The 19,312-nt window shown below is 37.3% G+C and overlaps 2 protein-coding genes across 2 annotated transcripts in view; one reads left to right on the top strand and one right to left on the bottom strand.

Moving 5' to 3' along the window:
- Positions 1 to 19,312, top strand: part of LOC145666774 (phospholysine phosphohistidine inorganic pyrophosphate phosphatase-like) — a 78,377-nt gene that overhangs the window by 16,067 nt on the left and 42,998 nt on the right. Inside the window, exon 2 of the mRNA XM_081734327.1 lies at positions 1,562 to 1,751. Within this exon, the coding sequence (XP_081590453.1) occupies positions 1,562 to 1,751 (190 nt within the window). The remainder of the gene's footprint in view (positions 1 to 1,561; positions 1,752 to 19,312) is intronic.
- On the bottom strand, positions 7,027 to 16,092 carry LOC145666773 (uncharacterized). The gene is made up of 4 exons (XM_081734326.1): positions 15,209 to 16,092; positions 11,736 to 12,394; positions 10,183 to 10,420; positions 7,027 to 8,225 (listed from the first exon to the last, which is right to left on the bottom strand). The coding sequence occupies exons 1-4, from the start codon at positions 15,384 to 15,386 to the stop codon at positions 8,098 to 8,100; spliced, it is 1,203 nt and encodes a 400-aa protein (XP_081590452.1). The 5' UTR covers positions 15,387 to 16,092; the 3' UTR covers positions 7,027 to 8,097.

Raw genomic sequence — 19,312 nt, forward strand, 5'->3', positions numbered from 1 at the left:
AATTTCACTGGCTTTGTGTCAGTTTGAACATTCTCTTCAGCGTGTTTTTTAGAGGGGGCTGTGCTCCCTCTAGCCCCTCCCTGGCTACGGGCCTGGAAGCACTTTTGACCATTTTCTTTCTCTGGCAGATTTTTTTAGAAAAATAAAATAAAATAAAAATAAACATATGTTTAAAACAAGTCTTAAAAAATACGCATGTTTAAAACAAAATGTTTAAAATGTATATAAAATTGTTTTAAATAAAATCAATTGTTTAAAACAAGTTTTAATCATTTGTTTTGTTTTAAACAAAACGACCCTGAAAAAAAAGTACCAGAAAATTCGTTTGACAATTTGTGTAGTATAATCAATTTGTTTCTCGAATATTCCAGTACTAATAATCTGTCTACAAGGTTAGAAATATGCTGGAGGTAAGTTTGAGTAATATATTTGAAAATGCTTTCTTACGTGTGTATGTTACGTATTTACATATTGTTTTTCCTTCTTGTCATTTTTTCCTCCCTGCCATTTTTACAGTGAATCACGACATGACCATGGTAAAGTACGGGGATGACTCATATGGTCTAGCCAGAGCCCAACAATTTCATACTTTATCAATTTATTCTTTCATCCCTGTTACAAGGAAAACGAAAATATGGTTAAAAAAAGAAAAAGAAAAATCACCACCACCAACAACAACGCCCGTAGCTCAACAATAGGTATTCAAATTTTAGAAGCATCCCCCTTGTAGACCAAGTGATGGTTATGTCCACGTGATTTGGAAGTCTTGGCTGTGAAATGAAGAAGAATCATTAGTTTATTATTGGACGAACTATATGGCATGGCAAGGCTAGTTCAGGTGTTATCTAATATCTTTACCATTTCTTTAATTTTAGTTATACTTGTACCAATCGGATGCCCAATGCGTTTTAATCTTGGTTTATTATTTTTTTCCCTGTCCTGATTAGTATAGACGTTTATTCAAAATACAGTCACTGAAGGTGTTTTGTAAGTAATCAGAAGGATGTAAATCTATGATTAACATTATTTTCTCTTTTATTGTACTTTACATTTTGCGCTTAAATTACAGAGATAGAAATTTCAGGGTTAAAACTCCACTCTTTAGCGTTGAAGGAGCAAAACCCTATCCATTAATCTAAATATGTGCCAAAACAAGAATATTATTATTATTGTTATTTCTTTTAGATTTAACTATTTATTTCTTCCATTATTATCTACGCTAGGTTGACGCAAAGGTATTTCCCCGAGAGGTTTTTCAATCTTAGCATTTATGCATTTTGTGTTTGTTTCCCATGTAATCTACGAGTCTCATCCATATCATATATCGTTCTTGTTAACCGATTTCAATGTATATCCAATTTGTGTCTTGTATACTAGTCTTCCGAACACCGATCAAAGGATTACGCTAAGAAACACGACTGCACTAACCATTAGCCAGCGTACAGGCCATGTGTGGGATGCATATTTAAACTAATTTATTTATTTATTTATTTATTTATTTTTTTGATAATTTAATAAAATTTTCGTTGGTTGTCTTTTATTCTTTTATTTTCTTTTTCAGATTAAAAAAGGCTGGTTTACCAGTTAGGTTCGTGACAAACGAAACCCAAGAGACTCGATCTGCTTTTGCTGCAAAGCTAAATCAAATGGGATACGATATTGCTGAAAAAGATATTTTCCCACCTGCACCTGCTCTTGTAAAAGTGTTAAAAGAGCGAAATCTTCGACCACATTTACTTGTGCACCCGTCGGTAAGTTTTTGCGTAAAGGCATGACCATTCACTCATTGTAGACTTCATAGTTTTTTAGGTAGTTGATCACGGAACGTGATATCTATCTAATACTCATTCTATTGATTTCACCCATCTTCCTTCCTATTCTCTTTTCTCGGTATACGTACAAGAGGATGTTAAAGAACAGTAGTTCATACGGTGATGATTACTTACTGTAGAAGTCCAGTAAACATATATCAAAATCATTTGTCATAGTTTTGTTTCAATTTACGTTCATTTTCAATAGCGAGGCCATATGAAATAATATCTACAATTTAAAGTAGGAAATACTGGTGTAGCGCTATACCACTGAGCCACCGCACCACCTGGCTAAAACTTCGAAAAGCTATATAACATATGGATATACTAAATGTATGGAAACAAATCATATCACAGGATTTATTTCCTCTAAAATGTCGCAATTGAATGAGCATTCATTTAATACAAGACATTTGCAAAAGGACTGAATTTCATTCGTTTTATAAAAATGTCGTTTTTGATACGAAGTTAGTGTTGGGTATAATATTTTTTTCACGTACTCGGCCACAGTTAGTTTATACTGTTTACATTTTGTCATGCTATCTACAGTATAGGCTAAAAATTTGCATACCAAATTCGGGTTTTCTAACGAGAATGATCATGTTGCAACTTAATTTGGATGTAAAATCCTGACTTAGTTAGCATTTAAGGACTTTGCAGATATGACCATTAAAATAATAACAGACATATAGTAAAATCTCAGTTTCAAACTCCTTGATTCCAAATACCTGTGTTGTCGTTTCTTTGTTCACCCAATGTTGGTATTAGGCGAAAGTTATTATTGATTTCTATTTTTAGCTTATATGATCTTTATTTCCTGCTGTTTTTGCATAAAATTTTAAAGAAACATTAATTACCAACCTCTTTCTCCCATGAACAGGTTCAAAATAATACGTAACGAAAACAAAGTTATTGAGAAAAATGTAAGTTACAGTATACGCGCTATTTAATTTGGGCATAGCTGTAACTTTTCAAAGTATTTTTCATATATTCTCTGACGTATGACGTATTTCCACTATTTTGTGGAAGTCAAAACACTATAGTATGTACTAATTTTCTACTAGTAAAGCAAGAAAGGGTTGAAATATCTGTCTACAAGTTAAACATAGTTGAATGCTAGTCTATTCAAGCACGCCGTAGTGATCTTCGTCATGACTTAACTTGTTCCATTCAGTAGTCGACACACGAAAAGTAAATAATTACAGACGATAAAGTGAACCAAATCATAGGCCAGAAATATATACCATTGTTTTACCAATCAGAAGAAAAATTCGATAAAAAAAGATGTTTAGATTCTGGATGCCAAATTCCGATTTTGAAACAGGATTGTGCAGCAATCTCCAGTCTACGGCTTAGTTGATATTCGAGGAAGAAGCGAGTCTGAGGAGTCAAGGAAAGATTCCTGGATGCAGTTGATTGTTATGGGAAGAATGGATCCAGGGAATTATTTGCATCTATCACTCGGATCTTTCCATTATATCGAAGCTTGAATTGTTGGATATCAGCTGAAACTGCGCCTGTTGAAATCAATTATTTGTTACCTCATCGAATAACGTAATATGAGACCAATTTAGTTTGTTATGCAGCTTGTTCGTGACTTTTTAGTACTCCGAAAAATGTGTCATAGCTCGTGCTTTGCATTGTTAGTGTCAGTTCCCTTATGAAAAAAAACAGGCACATGTACAGGCGCATGTAACACAGGCCCTTTATCCACCTGTGGGACAGGCACATGTGCAGGTGCCTGAAAATGACCCCAGTTTGAACGCCCTACACATGCATGTTGAGCAAACATGTACAGGGCATGAACAGGTATTACTGCACAGGTGTTTGTATGGTAGATACCCTAGTAGATCTACCATAAAAACGTATGTAAAGTGCCTGTCAGCGAAGAAGACGTGCAAGTACAGCCGCTGTACCAGTATAGAACATGTGATGTACATGTCATGTATAATGTCTGTAACATGCATGCTGAACACAAGTTATACGCGTGTATGATAAATAGCTTTTGCCTGGTACATGTGAAAAGTACTTACGAAACATGCATGTAATGTATGTATACATGTAAAAACCATACATGTGACATGCATGTTGCGGGTATGGAAAACATCTGCTGCTTGCATGTAACAGGTGGAGAACATGGGAAAACCATACATGTGAAATGCATGTTGCGGGTATGGAAAACATCTGCTGCTTGCATGTAACAGGTGGAGAACATGGAAAAACCATACATGTGAAATGCATGTTACAGGTGGAGAATTTAAAAAAATTATACATGTGACAGGTACATCCCACATACATGTTACGGGTTTGGAAAGCCTCTGCTGCTTGCATGTAGCAGATGTAAAACATGTAAGAAACATGTGCTGTACATGTATTATACATGCGCGAAACAGGCCTGTTGCTTAGATGCTTCATTGCATGGAAATAGAATGTTAAGGTATGTAACATACATGTTACAGGTGCATGCCCCATGTTTTGTACACGTATATAAAACCTGTTGCCAGCAAGGAAACAGGTGAAATACATGCGTTGTTACATGTACGAAACATGTTATGTACATGCATTGTCTCGGCATTATACAGGCATGCTATCAACACATGCACCGGAAGTGCACTTAACAAGCATTGTGTATATAGGTTACATGCACGTTGTGTTAACTAAAGCAGATAAAATGATAGCCATGCATGTAAAAGTAGAAAAATAGATTTCTGAGAATTAATTTGCACAAGTACTGCATGTGATGTACACCCATGTCCAAAATTATTGTCGCATGTCTATAAATATGTTTTTGTAGAAATATAATTTTATAACGAATTCGCGCGGTATTTCTTATAATGTTAGTATGTGTATAATCAGCAGAGACACGTATGTGGCAAATTTAATGTCAAAAGAGCAGTAAATAAGAACAATAAAACGAAAATGAAACTTCTTTGTCCATTTAGCAATATTTTGTTTTACTCATTCTAATTTTCGTATGTATAAATTCTTTTCCCATGTAATTTACCACAAATATACATTTCCCGATTATACACATAGTATCAGTATTAAAAGTACCCTGCAAAATCATTATCAAATTATATTCTTCCAAGAAGACAGTTATAGATATGCGACAATCATTTTGGACATGTGTACATGCAGGGTAACATATAATACTGAATAAGGAATAATTATGCAACACATGACATTACGAAGAGTAATGGAACTAGCTTTTGAGGTCGAAACCTAGTTTACAAGTGTGCAAGGAGAAAAGAAAATATATACAAAGTTTTGGAACACGCATGTAAATTAGTACTTACTTGTACTTCATGTATTTGCTAGTCTGTAATGTACAAAATCTGTTGAACATTTTCCTTTCCTCCTTGCACGCCTATAAATGAGTGAGTCAGTATTGTTACTTTTCGTAAGGTCATTTCTTAAATACTTATTTTTCGTCTATTATTTTTCTTCAAGTATATGTTACCCAGCATGTACATTCTATGCAACAGTGCTAATTAATTCTGATTTTTTCTACTTTTATATGCTTGAATACAGTTATTTTATCTACTTTAGTTATATGCCATGTGCATATAATCTATATACACAATGCTTGTTACGTGCACTTACAGCGTATATGTTGCTTACGACATGCCTGAATGGTACTAGGACAATGCATATATATCGCATGTTTCGCACATAAAACAACGCATGTTTTTCACCTGTTTCCTTGCTGGCAAGAGATTTTACATACCTGTACAGCATTTGACATGGGCCGGTAACATTTGTGTCACCTACATGAACATTTAGGCTAGCACTTACAACACTTTCGTTGCTTACAAGGAATATTTAGGTTTCCTGAGAGCGCAATACATTTACAAAACATTTTTCGTACATACTACTATGCTATACGAAACAACGATGGAAGAACTGAGTAACGCGAATTTTCGACTAAAATGCCATTTCCAAGAAGCAAGTTTAACAGGAAATGCCAGAAAAACTACGATTAACGAAAGATATTTAGACGCAATCCTGTTGCCTTTCATAGTTGTTTCATACAAGTACGGTTGTTCCCCTTTATTTTTGCTTATACTTTATTATCTTTTCCTGTTTGGAAGCAAGGTTTGTGTAAATCAGTCACCACGTTTGGACCCGAAAAGAGACCTAGATAAATTTTATTTCATGTCTTACTGTCTGAATGGTAGTTTTATATTTTGAGTAACAAAGCAATTTACGATATACTGATGTACACAATTTATCGTTTTTCTTCCAAATAGGTTTGCTGTATGTCGCCAGCGTGAAATTCAAATGTATTTACAACAAAGAAACACACACGTTTAAGATTCGTTTTGTTTATTAAAGAAATAATGAAATGCTTTCATACAAATGTATATTATATAAAGACTGAAAATACATTTTTTAAATTCTTGCAAAGAAAACACAATATTTTCTTTGTTCCATCGTTTTATATAAATTATGAAAATCTTAGCAGTGAATATTAAACCAAAAGCAAGTTTACAATGTTAACCGTGCGTCTAAACAAGGGAAGTATCAATGAGCTCATATTGAAACCTACCGTAAAATTTCACTCAGAGGAAGGAAGTCCCACAGAAAAAACACACAATAAAGCAACTGCGTTTTTGAAGTGGAGTTAACCTAAATGGCAGATCGAAATGTCGCGTATCCATGTCGACAATAGCACAATACGTTCAGTACCACCCCTTGTAAACTGCCTGTTAATAATAAAAAATCAATAACAACAATGTGGGTACATACTATACCTAAGGGGAAGTCGTACGGTAAGGTGAACCTTGACAGCAGCCATCTTGAATTTAGGTCAAGTTTTGTAAATAGGAATAGGGCCAAATGATGCATGATTTTGGGTAAGAATTTAAGCAGAAAAACAATGGTAGCAATAGTTTTAAGATACATGCATTTGGTAAAAAGTTAGTCATATTTATTGTGTATGTTTCCATGTACACAACTCCCGAATGAAGCAGCTGTCCAACAATTTGTAAAATACAAAAATATAGGAAACACCCTTTATATTTTCCCAATTTGTCCCAAATGTTGTTAAGCAAAGCTACACACTTGTAGGAGATTAGTCGGCAAATTTGGTCCAAATTGGTTGAATAGGGGTGGAGATACAAGCCGGAAAAACGAAAATTCCATTGGAAAAATACAAAATAGTTTAAACACCATGTAATTCTGATAATTTGTTTGAAATTACGGTGGTCACAACTCAATACTTTCGAAAGCGTACTCTGAAAATATGGTTCAAATCTGTTGAATAGGAGCGGAGATAGACTAGATAATACGAAAATTTAGCCAAAATCGTTGATAACAAAATTCTTATATTAAATGCTGTATGTGCAATTTTCCTCTGATCTGTCTCAAATTTTAGTAACATTTAGTTACAAATTTTAGTTATATTTCAATAGCGACAACTTACTTTTGGGCAGCTGCTTCATTCGGGAGTTGTGTGCATGGAAATATACACAACAAATATGCCTGTAACTTTGCGTGGTACTTCTTTAATATTTACAGAATGCATTAACCTAAGAAGATCTGATGTTGCAGTTTTCGTGAGCTTGTGCTTATGAACAAACTGCATTATTTTTATAACAGATTTACTTTCAACGTTCTCCTGCAATGTAGAACTGTTTGGTCCCGAAACGTTATGAACTACATTTAATTGCAATTCAGGAACAGAAATATCTTTTAACTCGGAATTGCACTCTGAACTATCAGGCGAAAAGTCGAACGTTGATTTAAAAGGATGCTGTGAATATGTGCCGTGAGGTACTTCGTTTTGTTCCTCAAGAGGAAACGCCGGAAACGAACATTGTTCATCGATACAGCCCGATGAACCAACGCTTACACTGCCTGTCAACTTATTTTCCCCGATTTTTAAGCCCGCGTAATTGGGAAAAGGGTCAATTTGTGGTCTATCGGATTGTATCGAAGAATAATGGTTGTTTTCGTCCTTTTCTCGTGAAGAACAAGACGATGTACTAAGGCTATTACATAATGTATCTTCTCGTTGAGTGCCAGGAATTTCAGTGTTTACTCTGTTAACATGTAAACGCTTATTCCACCTATATCGTGTTTTTCTTGGTACCTGAAGCACCGAGGGAGTGGGACTGTTGCATGCAACATATTGTTTGTAGTTTCGTTTCATTAACGTAACTATATTTTAAACACGTATAATGAACATACAAAATGTAACTACAAATAACTCAAAAGTATATATATACACTGTATCTACAAATTACTATTATACTGTTGGTATGAAGCAGAATTAACACAAACTCTACTGATCATCTTGATCCTTCTGCCTGTCTCCGTGCCTATTCTTCCGAGCCGCCTGTACACATTTGTCCGTCATAGCTGCGTGAACTGCAGACGTCTTGGTATTAGGAAATTTGAGGAGAACATAATCTGTGATTAAAAAAAGGTCTTATCAACAAGGATCTTTTACACATATACTAAGCTGAAAATATAACGAAAGAAACAAACTCCAAGTTAAAAAAAGTCATATATTGAACAATGAACACTGATTGTAGGAGGTGACTGGGTGGACAGTAGAGAAACTAACAACTACAGATATAGTTATTGTTAAGAAAGAAATAGTTACATTCTGTTTAAAGAGTATTTTAGAAGTGTATTTATAGTTTTTACGGCTATAAGATTGGTTTGACTTAGTTTAACGTCCCACGTTTATGTCTGCTAGACTAAAGGAGAATGACCTGCTGATTATAGTGGAATCGGAACTACTTCGATCGTTCAACTGTACTTCCACCGGGAATCGAACCCGGGACCACGCGAACAGAAGTCAAGCGTGCTAGCCACTAGACCAAGCGGGGGTTCTTTACAGCTATGGGTCAAGTAGCGATAGGATTGGGTAAAGAAGTGGCAAATTAATCGGCCATAACGTACCATTCAATCCTGGATTGATTTCTTCTCATTTCAGGTCATGTCGGTGACCAAGAGAAGGGTTCAGGTGGATCAGTCGGAATCATGCTAAGTGTAAAAGTTAAACAAGTACAAAACTTGGAAAATTCGCCACAGAAACTTACAATTTGTTCACATACGTTAATGGAGATCAGTATCTATCTATCACACGTATTCGAGTGGTTCAAGAATGTTAAAGGAAGAAGGGAAAGAGGGACAATCCAAAAACCCACTGTGACAGAGAATGTGTGTAGAAAATCGGTACAATTGTTCGAAACCGCTACATGAAAATTCGAGCAATTACTAACACCAATAAAGAAACAGTAAATAGTTTTACACGTGAAAAAGAAGTGTCATAAATCCTCTCGCACCAACACTGCGATTGAATTGCAGTACTGACATTGTTCAAAACAGTAAAAAAAATTATATTCGAGGTCAAATTAGAGGGAATTCGGGTATTGGCGAACCCGTCATCTAAAGCAGACCCTCCTTTTTTATTTTGTCGATTATCTTGAAGTGAGTTGGCAACATTATCAGAGAACGCAAATTGCTTACTCTTATGTGAAAGCTTTCACTGAAGATGTCATTGAATGCAAATAAGAATACGCAAATTTATGTCTGTAGCAGACTTCAAAACTTTCGAACGGTTAAAAAGTCTTTCCTTATGTATTTAGTTTCATTTAGATTCATGTTATATCAAGAACAAATAGGTGACATTGTCTTGACTAGACCTTACAAGAACATCAAAACCATCATGTAAAAATATTTAATTACTGGTGGTGGATAAAGTGGACCCCGGCACGGTAGCTAAAGTGAAGCAGAGTCCAATTTGCTCAACCTTTCCAGCAGTGCTCCTTTAAAGGTTCTTTTACTGAATTAATGACTGGCATAACTTAAAATGTGTAAACTTAATGCAGATATAACTGTTGGATACACAAATGCACACATGTACGAGTTTCTCAAGTCATTGCAGTATTGTTATAGCCATTGGACAAGTCGGTCATTGGAGTTCTGAAACGTTTCTACAATGGAGAAATCATAATGTACCTCAGACCTACAGGTCATCCTATCACTCACTGTAATTTGACAAAACTTTGATAGGACAATTAAGGTTACAGACCGGCGTCTTTAATTTCTCGTTCAGCACCTTTTGTGCTACAGGATTCTAGCCCATTAACAGAAGATCCCAGGGATCCACTTTACCGGAGCAGTTTCAAAATCAGCAAATTTTCACACTTCCAGTAAGGAAGAATTAAAAACTGAATGCAGCATAAGCTAAATTATTGTGCTTAAACATGATACAAATAAATAAAGAATTGTTTTGTTATAGATTTATAGAAGTAGCAATTTGTATTTAAAAATATAGCCCACTTCCTCCACGATGTACTATGCAAGAAATGCGAAACAAAAATTATAAGTAAAAGACATGTGAAACCTAACATACCTTTGATAGCACTAATAATATCTGGAGACAGTGTTTTCTTTATTTTGCCACGACCAGTTATTGAACTTGTACTAAGCTCATCATCATCAAAAAAGCACGACATAAGATTTCTCGTGAGCTTTGTAGCAGAATGGCCTGCACTGGCTACGCAGCGAATTAATCGGGAATGCTTTATTGTAATGTCAGGGTAATCAGGACTGAGAACCACATCATCTCCATGTACGGATCTCGAGTATTCCTGTAAGTAAAAGTTTAACACAATAATTAATCTTAACACATTCTACCATTTACTTTTACATATATGATGTACAGTAGAAATAAAATTACCCGAATTGCTTTGGAAACAAACGATCTTACCACGAACAATCTTTTGCGCTTGATTTTGGTTCTTGAACCCCCTCCCCCCGAACACAAAACAAGGGTAGAGATAACGAAAGCCGAAACGATGCGAGACTTAGCTGCATCGAAACTAGTAGTGTGAGCTGATTGACTGATTTTAACACACTGTACATGCAAAATTTAAACTACTTTGTTTTTATAAGTCTTTAATTTGTCATTTAAGCAAATTTAGATTTTTGTATAAAAATACTATTTTCGTAAGTTATCAGGATCGAGTGTAGTCCAATTAATCCGGATAATTGTAACTCTACCGTATATAAGCACAATAACTGCCCAACATATGAACAGTATGTATCAAACACTACTACAACAGCGAAATTGAGCGTGTTTTTAAAATTGCATTGTCTAGGGAATACATATAATTTTATACGCCTCCAGCTAGCAAAAAGGAAACAAAAAGAAACATATGTAAGAACAGTGCCGTCAAATCTAATTAAAACAAGCAAACCGCAAATGATGGCTTTCCGAAAATAGTGACCTAATCACATTTGAAAGGGACGAGAATGGATACATTATACGCAAGAATTTTCGAGGTGCAATCTTCCTATAAGCACAGATGAAATGCAAATATATACACACAAAGAAAGAGAAAATGAAATGACTTTCGAGTCTTCCGTTCTGCGGTTATGTGGAGTAAGCTAAAGGAGACGGTGATGATGAGAACCAATGAAATGATGGAATGAACAGAGGTGAACGCTGTAACCCTCTCCACTGGTCTAGTGGCTAGAATGCGCGCCTTTGGCGTAAAAGATCCCGGTTCGATTCCCGGTGGTAGAGCATTGAAAGAGAGGTTCGGATTCCACTTTAAACTATATGTCCACGTCTCATATAGCCTCCCTCCTGAAAAAAAGACGTAAGCGATAATCAAATCAAATAATCAAAAGTAAACGCTCTACCATTGAGCCACCGCGACCCCACACAAAGAAAAGAGACAAAATACTTAATGCAGACTTTGTCTGTCTTATAGAGACTATGCCGTTACCTTAAATTACTCATAGTTTGAAATAAGCAAGCAGAAAGAGAAATTTGGACCGGCACTTACATATTTGTACGACCCTAAGAATTTGAACAATTGTACGCCCGCACCCCTTCCCTACAAAACGGCGATAAATTGATCTAAAACCTTAGTCTTAAAATCTAGAAAAGAAACTTACGTTACTACTTTGACTGGATGGTGACACCTCATGGTTGGATTCTTCAAGATCTTCGGCATCTAGCAATGTGAACAAGAATGTCTTGACACTTCTCGGTACTTTGAGCTTCCGCTGTTTATCTCTGGAAGCGCATTCCTTCTTTAGAGCATATACTAAGCATTTTTCTTCGTCTAATTTGGTGCGCAAATCATTAACTTCTTCTTTCAGTACGCTGCAGTTTTGACATTTGTCGATCTTTCGTACTTTTGGTTTCGAGCCTGATGGACTGTTCTGAGCTGATAAGTTTGCGTTGCTTGAATGCTTGTCTATCTGTTCTTGACAAACGTTACTGGCGGATTCTGACTGTAAGCTTCGGTTGCAAGAAGTTCTGTTTATTTGCTCTTGCCAGACGTTACTGCCGGGTGTAGTTTCTGTAGCCGACTCAGATGGAAAATTATCCGTACATAGTGTGGGGTCCTTCACAATAGTTTCAAAGTTCCTTTCAAATATTTCTTTCAAACTGCCTGGATTTCTACGATTTTCATCCTCTTCATCTGTTGGAATCGGATCTGTTGAACTTAGGTCATCAGAATTATTACTGCTGCCAGAATCATATCTTATTACCCGTTCCGTCTTCCCGACAAACTTCCTTTGTTCCACCTCACATTCGGTTTTAGTACCTGAAAAAAAAAATCCATCATGATGTCATCTGCATCTGAAGTTTTCGGTGGTACATCATAATCACTTCATAAAATATAAGCAATACAAGAAAAGGGCCACCCGTTAAAGGGATCTACTACAGATTACATGCACCAGCTTCCAAGGAAAAGTAGTAGGTTCAGTAGTTAAATAATCGTGGCAGATACTGACCGATTGAAAGTAGTGCCCTTGCGGGAGATGTGAGAAGGCTATCTAATTGACCCGGGTGGTAAAGCTTGAGATAAAGTGTCCCTTGTACAGCTAGCAAACTGAATACCTCACAGAAACTGAATACCTCAATCTAGCCGATGCTTCTAAATCACTCGTTCGCAGTAGGAGTACAAATATATAATTAATTTCGTTGAGAACAGTGTATACTGATAGTTAATATAGGGGCGCAGATTTTTAAAAAATATGTGGACATAAAAATGATAACTTTGCGGTTAAACGAGTGACTGCATATGAAAGAGGACTGTGTTCGATATTAATTCCGACTATCGGAGTGCCCTGCATTCTCCATGCCTCCTGCAGGACAAACACCAGTTCTCGCATTAGTTAGTCCATTTGCGATGTCGCTGTCGCAAGACTATTAGAATAGATCGTGGCTAAGGTGTTAGCGCACGCGCCTTTGACGTGAGAAACTCGGGTTTGATTCCCAGTGGAAGCTCATGTGGTTCGGATTTCCTGTTAATCAGTATGTCTACGTTTCATATGGCCTCGTTGCTGAAAGGGACGTTGAACTCAAAATCAACTCAACTATTAGAATGGGAAACTCCAAAACTTAAAGTCAGTGGGTGCGCTTTTAGAATAAGCATAAACCTCGTTTATTCCCCAGTAGTGCAATTCCTAAAGTTTACTGATGAAAGAAGTAAATGTTTTATGAATGTCTGTAAACCGAAGACAAAACTCTTATAAATTTGGTTTACACACACACATTATTACTCGGTAGTAGTACATTGTTACTTGGGCCTGTACAGTAAGAGTTTAAGAATACCTTATGGAATCATTTGAAGCAAGAAAAGTTAAGACAATTTTTTATTTTGCCGACGTATGTAAATATGCACGAATCTAGGCACAGTAGTAATGTTTGCATGGTGTAGCTATTCTTCATAATCTCATTCGAGACTTACAAAACCTACACGCAAACTTCAACGTATGATGTTGCAGTTCATTTCCTACATCCCAAGAAATGGCATTTGTGCTGTATCGCCAGACCACATGAAAATCGAAAAAGAAGTACCAACATGAACTACATTTGGTTAGAGTACATTACTTTACGTTAGGTTGCGTTACATTAGGCCAGGTTAGGTTCAGTTACAAGTCAATTACCTTCAAAACAAAGGCATGTAAATTTTTACAATTTGCAATAGAACATTACTATTTGCGTATAAATAAGACGTCCGAATGTATATGATATGAAAACTACAGTACAAGACATTAACCAATCTGTGCTAGGTGCTCACTAAAAGCAGAGCGCGTTAGTTAGGGCGGGTAAAGGAACAGGCGCATGAGCGAGGGTAGTGAAAACAGGTGGGTGTTGGCAATGATAAGAGTTTGAATAGCACTTGTCGTTGTTTCATACTAGTAACACTCCATTTGTAAACAGTACACCGTGTCTTTCACACAATTTCAACAGCTGACGTTCGTTATTTTCGTGTACGTAATTCTATAAAACTCACACGATATGTCATAATATTGATATATATGCGCCATTTTCACACTTCATTTCTCGCCACTAAATCATAACAAGTGTACCTCTATGTGAAATAGTCTCTTCCGCCTCCACATACAATGACGCTTAGAACACCAAAACCAGCCTACAAAACCACTTTCTTAACTTCAGCTATTCCCCCAATCTGCTTTTCATTCACGCTCCTTCACAAACCAAAATAGGAGTATGTTTAGTACAAGGGGTCCAAAAGCACGTAAAAAACAGAAAATTTACAGAAGAAACGAATGATGCAAGTACTTAGACGTAACAGAACGTAACCAAATCTAACCTAACCTAAACCAACCTACTATTAGTAGAAATAAGCGAAATTCTATCATTCTTTGGAAAAGTATGCTGGACCCATACACTAATATAACATAAACTAACCTAAGCTTACCTAAATTAACATAACCTACCCTAAACTAACCTAATGTGAACAGAAATTACCAAAATTGTAACATTTTTTAGAGAAAAGAGCTGGACCCTTTCTGCTAAACATAGGCCCCAAAATAAATTATCCAATTCACCCAGTAGATTTCCAAAATATTGGAGGCGGTACAGTACTTAAACCCCAAGAACCAACATGGTTCGCACTGTTTTACGTTAATCACTAAAAATCTACTATTCTACTCTGATACCTACAAAAGTGTTATTTAAACTCAGATATCTAGATTCAGGTCGACTGCCAACAGTTAAAGTGTACTAAATAGCTTATTTTGGCGCCAACTGTTGTTGATCTAGCCACAATAAATAAATTAAAAAAAAAAAAAAAAACTTAGGATTATAAATAGTAAATACTTATAAAATATAACAGAGTGACAGTGAATTAAAAGTGAGCACAATACTCTGTTACTTAGCCAGAAGACATTTTCTCCAATGTACTTCGCTGAGTCATGCAATCGTAGATTCATGCGATTTGTATTTCCATCGTTCGGTAGTTACTACAAATTCGCGGTAATTTTCTGTTTCGACAGTTCACTGCAAAACACACGGTAATGAATCACACATTAAATATATGTCATTATCTTAAATTAATTACATCTATAGCTGTTAAAGTATTGTTAGAGCCAAATACATTACTCACCTACATAAAGAATTCTACCATCGTAGCACGTGCTTCCTTTCCATTGTACAGGGTACACTTTTCCAAGTGTAAGTTTACCTGTACATTTACATTTCTTGCGGTGTAGAATGGAATAAGTATTATTATCCCATTCAACTACAACATACGCATTATTTGCCGTTGACATCTTGAAAGCCATTGTAATCTTCTGAAAACTTACAATTCATCTGCTACCATCGAGCACACAACCATAGAAAAACCACTGATCACAAACCCTAACGTCAACAACCAGCAGACGATTGACAACGAACAAACGAACGCTGTGGCGCCAAGCGTCTTTCCTGTGCGTAAACATATAGGTTCTGATCACGTTATAATTATGTTGTTTTCGATATTGTCTCCCAAGTTTACAATATACATATAAGAATAACTTATATGTGTATGACGATAATTGTGTATTGTTCACATATCGCAATTCTTAAGGAAAGGAAACTTATTATTCAGACTCAGGGGTGTCATTTGAGAAAGTCAAGGGGGCAATCGCCCCATGAGTTTCAGAATCTCTTAATTAATTGTGCAGTAATATAATATAAATAAAATGTTAGTGTGTTTGTGCGTATGCTTCTTTGGGTGCCAGACGAATGGACCGAGAGTTATCAAATTTTGGTCACGGGTATGCTGGTCCACGGCCAAGACCAAGACGAAGCATTTTTTTCAAACTTCGAACTAGGGGTCGCAAGGGAGGATTTACTACGACATGAAAATATAGTCGAAAATGACTTATATTAATGTTAACTTCATAGTTTTCGGAATCGCTGAGATCATAGTGAAACTCCCGATTGCGTTCACTTGCCCACCCCCCTTGGGGGCCAAGAGTCAACAGCAGGTCACCGAGACATGTACAGATAATCGAAAATAGCCAATATTAGTGTCAAGTCTATAATTTACAGGCTCGCTGAGATTAACGCTGAAGCTATGGATCCCGTATATAATTCCAAATACAGCCCCATCGCCTAGGGGCCGAGTCAGGGACATACGCAGGGGGTGGTCCTGGGGGTCCGGACCCTCTCCGAAATTTCGACTTTTATGTAAATTTAGCCTAATTTTAGGGGCAACTTTAGAAATTTTAATATAAAATACTCTCGTATTGAGTCTGGACTCCTCCCGAAATAAATTCCTGCGTACGCTACTGCCGAGAGTCACCAAGCGGGTCACCGAGACACGTAGAAATAAGCGAAAATTACCGATATTAGTGTCAAATACTTAGTTTTCGAGATCGCTGAGATCAATGGTGAAACTCCTGATCGCGCTTACTTCCAAATTCAGCCACGTCGGTTGGGCGCCGAGTCACCAGGGGGGTCACCGACACATGTGGATGTAACCCACAGTGATCGATATTAGTGTCAAATCCATGGTTTTCTGGGCCACTGAGATCACTGGTGAAGCTCCTGATCCCTTTTACTTCCAAATTCAATCTCATCGGCTGGCACCGAGAGTCAAAAAAGGTGGGGGTCTCCGACACATATAGAAATAATCGAAAATTAACAATATTAATGTCAAATACAAAGTTTCAGGAGACACTGAGATTAATGATGAAACTCCCGATCGCGTATAATTCCAAAAATTCAGCTCCATCAACTAGGGGCCGAGAACCACCAGGCGGGTCACCGAGACATGTAGGAATAAGCTAAAATAACCGGTATTAGTATCAAATACATAGTTTTCGGGGTCGCTGAGATCAATGGTGAATCTCCTGATCGCTTTTACTTACAAATTCAACTTCATCGGCTGGGCACCGAGTCACTAGAGGGTCACCGACACATGTGGATGTAACCCACAGTGATCGATATTAGTGTCAAATCCATGGTTTTCTGGGCCACTGAGATCACTGGTGAAGCTCCTGATCCCTTTTACTTCCAAATTCAATCTCATCGGCTGGCACCGAGAGTCAAAAAAGGTGGGGGTCTCCGACACATATAGAAATAATCGAAAATTAACAATATTAATGTCAAATACAAAGTTTCCGGAGACACTGAGATTAATGATGAAACTCCCGATCGCGTATAATTCCAAAAATTCAGCTCCATCAACTAGGGGCCGAGAACCACCAGGCGGGTCACCGAGACATGTAGGAATAAGCTAAAATAACCGGTATTAGTATCAAATACATAGTTTTCGGGGTCGCTGAGATCAATGGTGAATCTCCTGATCGCTTTTACTTACAAATTCAACTTCATCGGCTGGGCACCGAGTCACTAGAGGGTCACCGACACATGTGGATGTAACCCATAGTGATCGATATTAGTGTCAAATCCATGGTTTTCTGGGCCACTGAGATCACTGGTGAAGCTCCTGATCCCTTTTACTTCCAAATTCAATCTCATCGGCTGGCACCGAGAGTCAAAAAAGGTGGGGGTCTCCGACACATATAGAAATAATCGAAAATTAACAATATTAATGTCAAATACAAAGTTTCCGGAGACACTGAGATTAATGATGAAACTCCCGATCGCGTATAATTCCAAAAATTCAGCTCCATCAACTAGGGGCCGAGAACCACCAGGCGGGTCACCGAGACATGTAGGAATAAGCTAAAATAACCGGTATTAGTATCAAATACATAGTTTTCGGGGTCGCTGAGATCAATGGTGAATCTCCTGATCGCTTTTACTTACAAATTCAACTTCATCGGCTGGGCACCGAGTCACTAGAGGGTCACCGACACATGTGGATGTAACCCACAGTGATCGATATTAGTGTCAAATCCATGGTTTTCTGGGCCACTGAGATCACTGGTGAAGCTCCTGATCCCTTTTACTTCCAAATTCAATCTCATCGGCTGGCACCGAGAGTCAAAAAAGGTGGGGGTCTCCGACACATATAGAAATAATCGAAAATTAACAATATTAATGTCAAATACAAAGTTTCCGGAGACACTGAGATTAATGATGAAACTCCCGATCGCGTATAATTCCAAAAATTCAGCTCCATCAACTAGGGGCCGAGAACCACCAGGCGGGTCACCGAGACATGTAGGAATAAGCTAAAATAACCGGTATTAGTATCAAATACATAGTTTTCGGGGTCGCTGAGATCAATGGTGAATCTCCTGATCGCTTTTACTTACAAATTCAACTTCATCGGCTGGGCACCGAGTCACTAGAGGGTCACCGACACATGTAGAAATAATCGAAAATTAACAATATTAGTGTCAAATCTATAGTTACGGAGTCGCTGAGATCAATGCTGAAGCTTTCGATCGCGTATAATTCCAAATTCAGCCACATCGACTGGGGGCCGAGTCATCAGGCGGATCACCGAGACATAGAAATAAGCGAAAATTACCGATATTAGTGTCAAATACATAGTTTTCGAGATCGCTGAGGTCAGTGGTGAAACTCCTGATCGCGTTTACTTCCACATTCATCCCCGTCGGCTGGAGGACTGAAAGGCACAAAGAGAGTTTTTTTTTTTTTTTTTTTTTACCGAGACATGTAAAAATAATCGAAAATTATCGATATTAGCGTCAAATACAACGTTTTCGGGGTTGCTGAGATCAATGGTGAAATTCCCAATCGCGTATAATTCCAAATTCAGCCCCATCGACAAGGGGCCGAGAACCACCAGGCGGGTCACCGAGACATGTAGAAATAAGCACACCGAGACATAAATATAAATCTCTATAGAGCAAAAATGGTAACAGATAGCTGGACATGACCTTTGTCTCATCTCCGTCCGTATCCATCTATTGAAATCAAAAAGCGTATGTCTACGATTTCCGATGTGAATATTGAATTTTCATATTTTGGAAGTCTACATGAGTTTCACACTTTGAAACGAAACTCATTTGTTACTATCATAAATCTTAAACCTGCATGTATGTAACTAAAGAGGTATTTCTCATTGGTAGAATGTTAGCATTCAGAAGGTTCTAGTATCGATTCTATAGAGTGCGGCCACCCTGGCTGCATTTCCCCAGTTACACCAGGTGAATACAGGAATGGTAGGTTACTTTACAACACAGGGCCTGACCACTGCCCTCCCCTATCCGGATCTGTAACTTGGGTGTCGAAGATCACAAAATAATTTATGTCAAGTGCATGCTTCTTACATGTTTACGTTTAT

This window comes from Thermobia domestica, chromosome 12 (assembly GCF_964235325.1).
Source record: "Thermobia domestica chromosome 12, izTheDome1.hap1.1, whole genome shotgun sequence".
In the NCBI taxonomy this organism is placed as follows: domain Eukaryota; kingdom Metazoa; phylum Arthropoda; class Insecta; order Zygentoma; family Lepismatidae; genus Thermobia; species Thermobia domestica.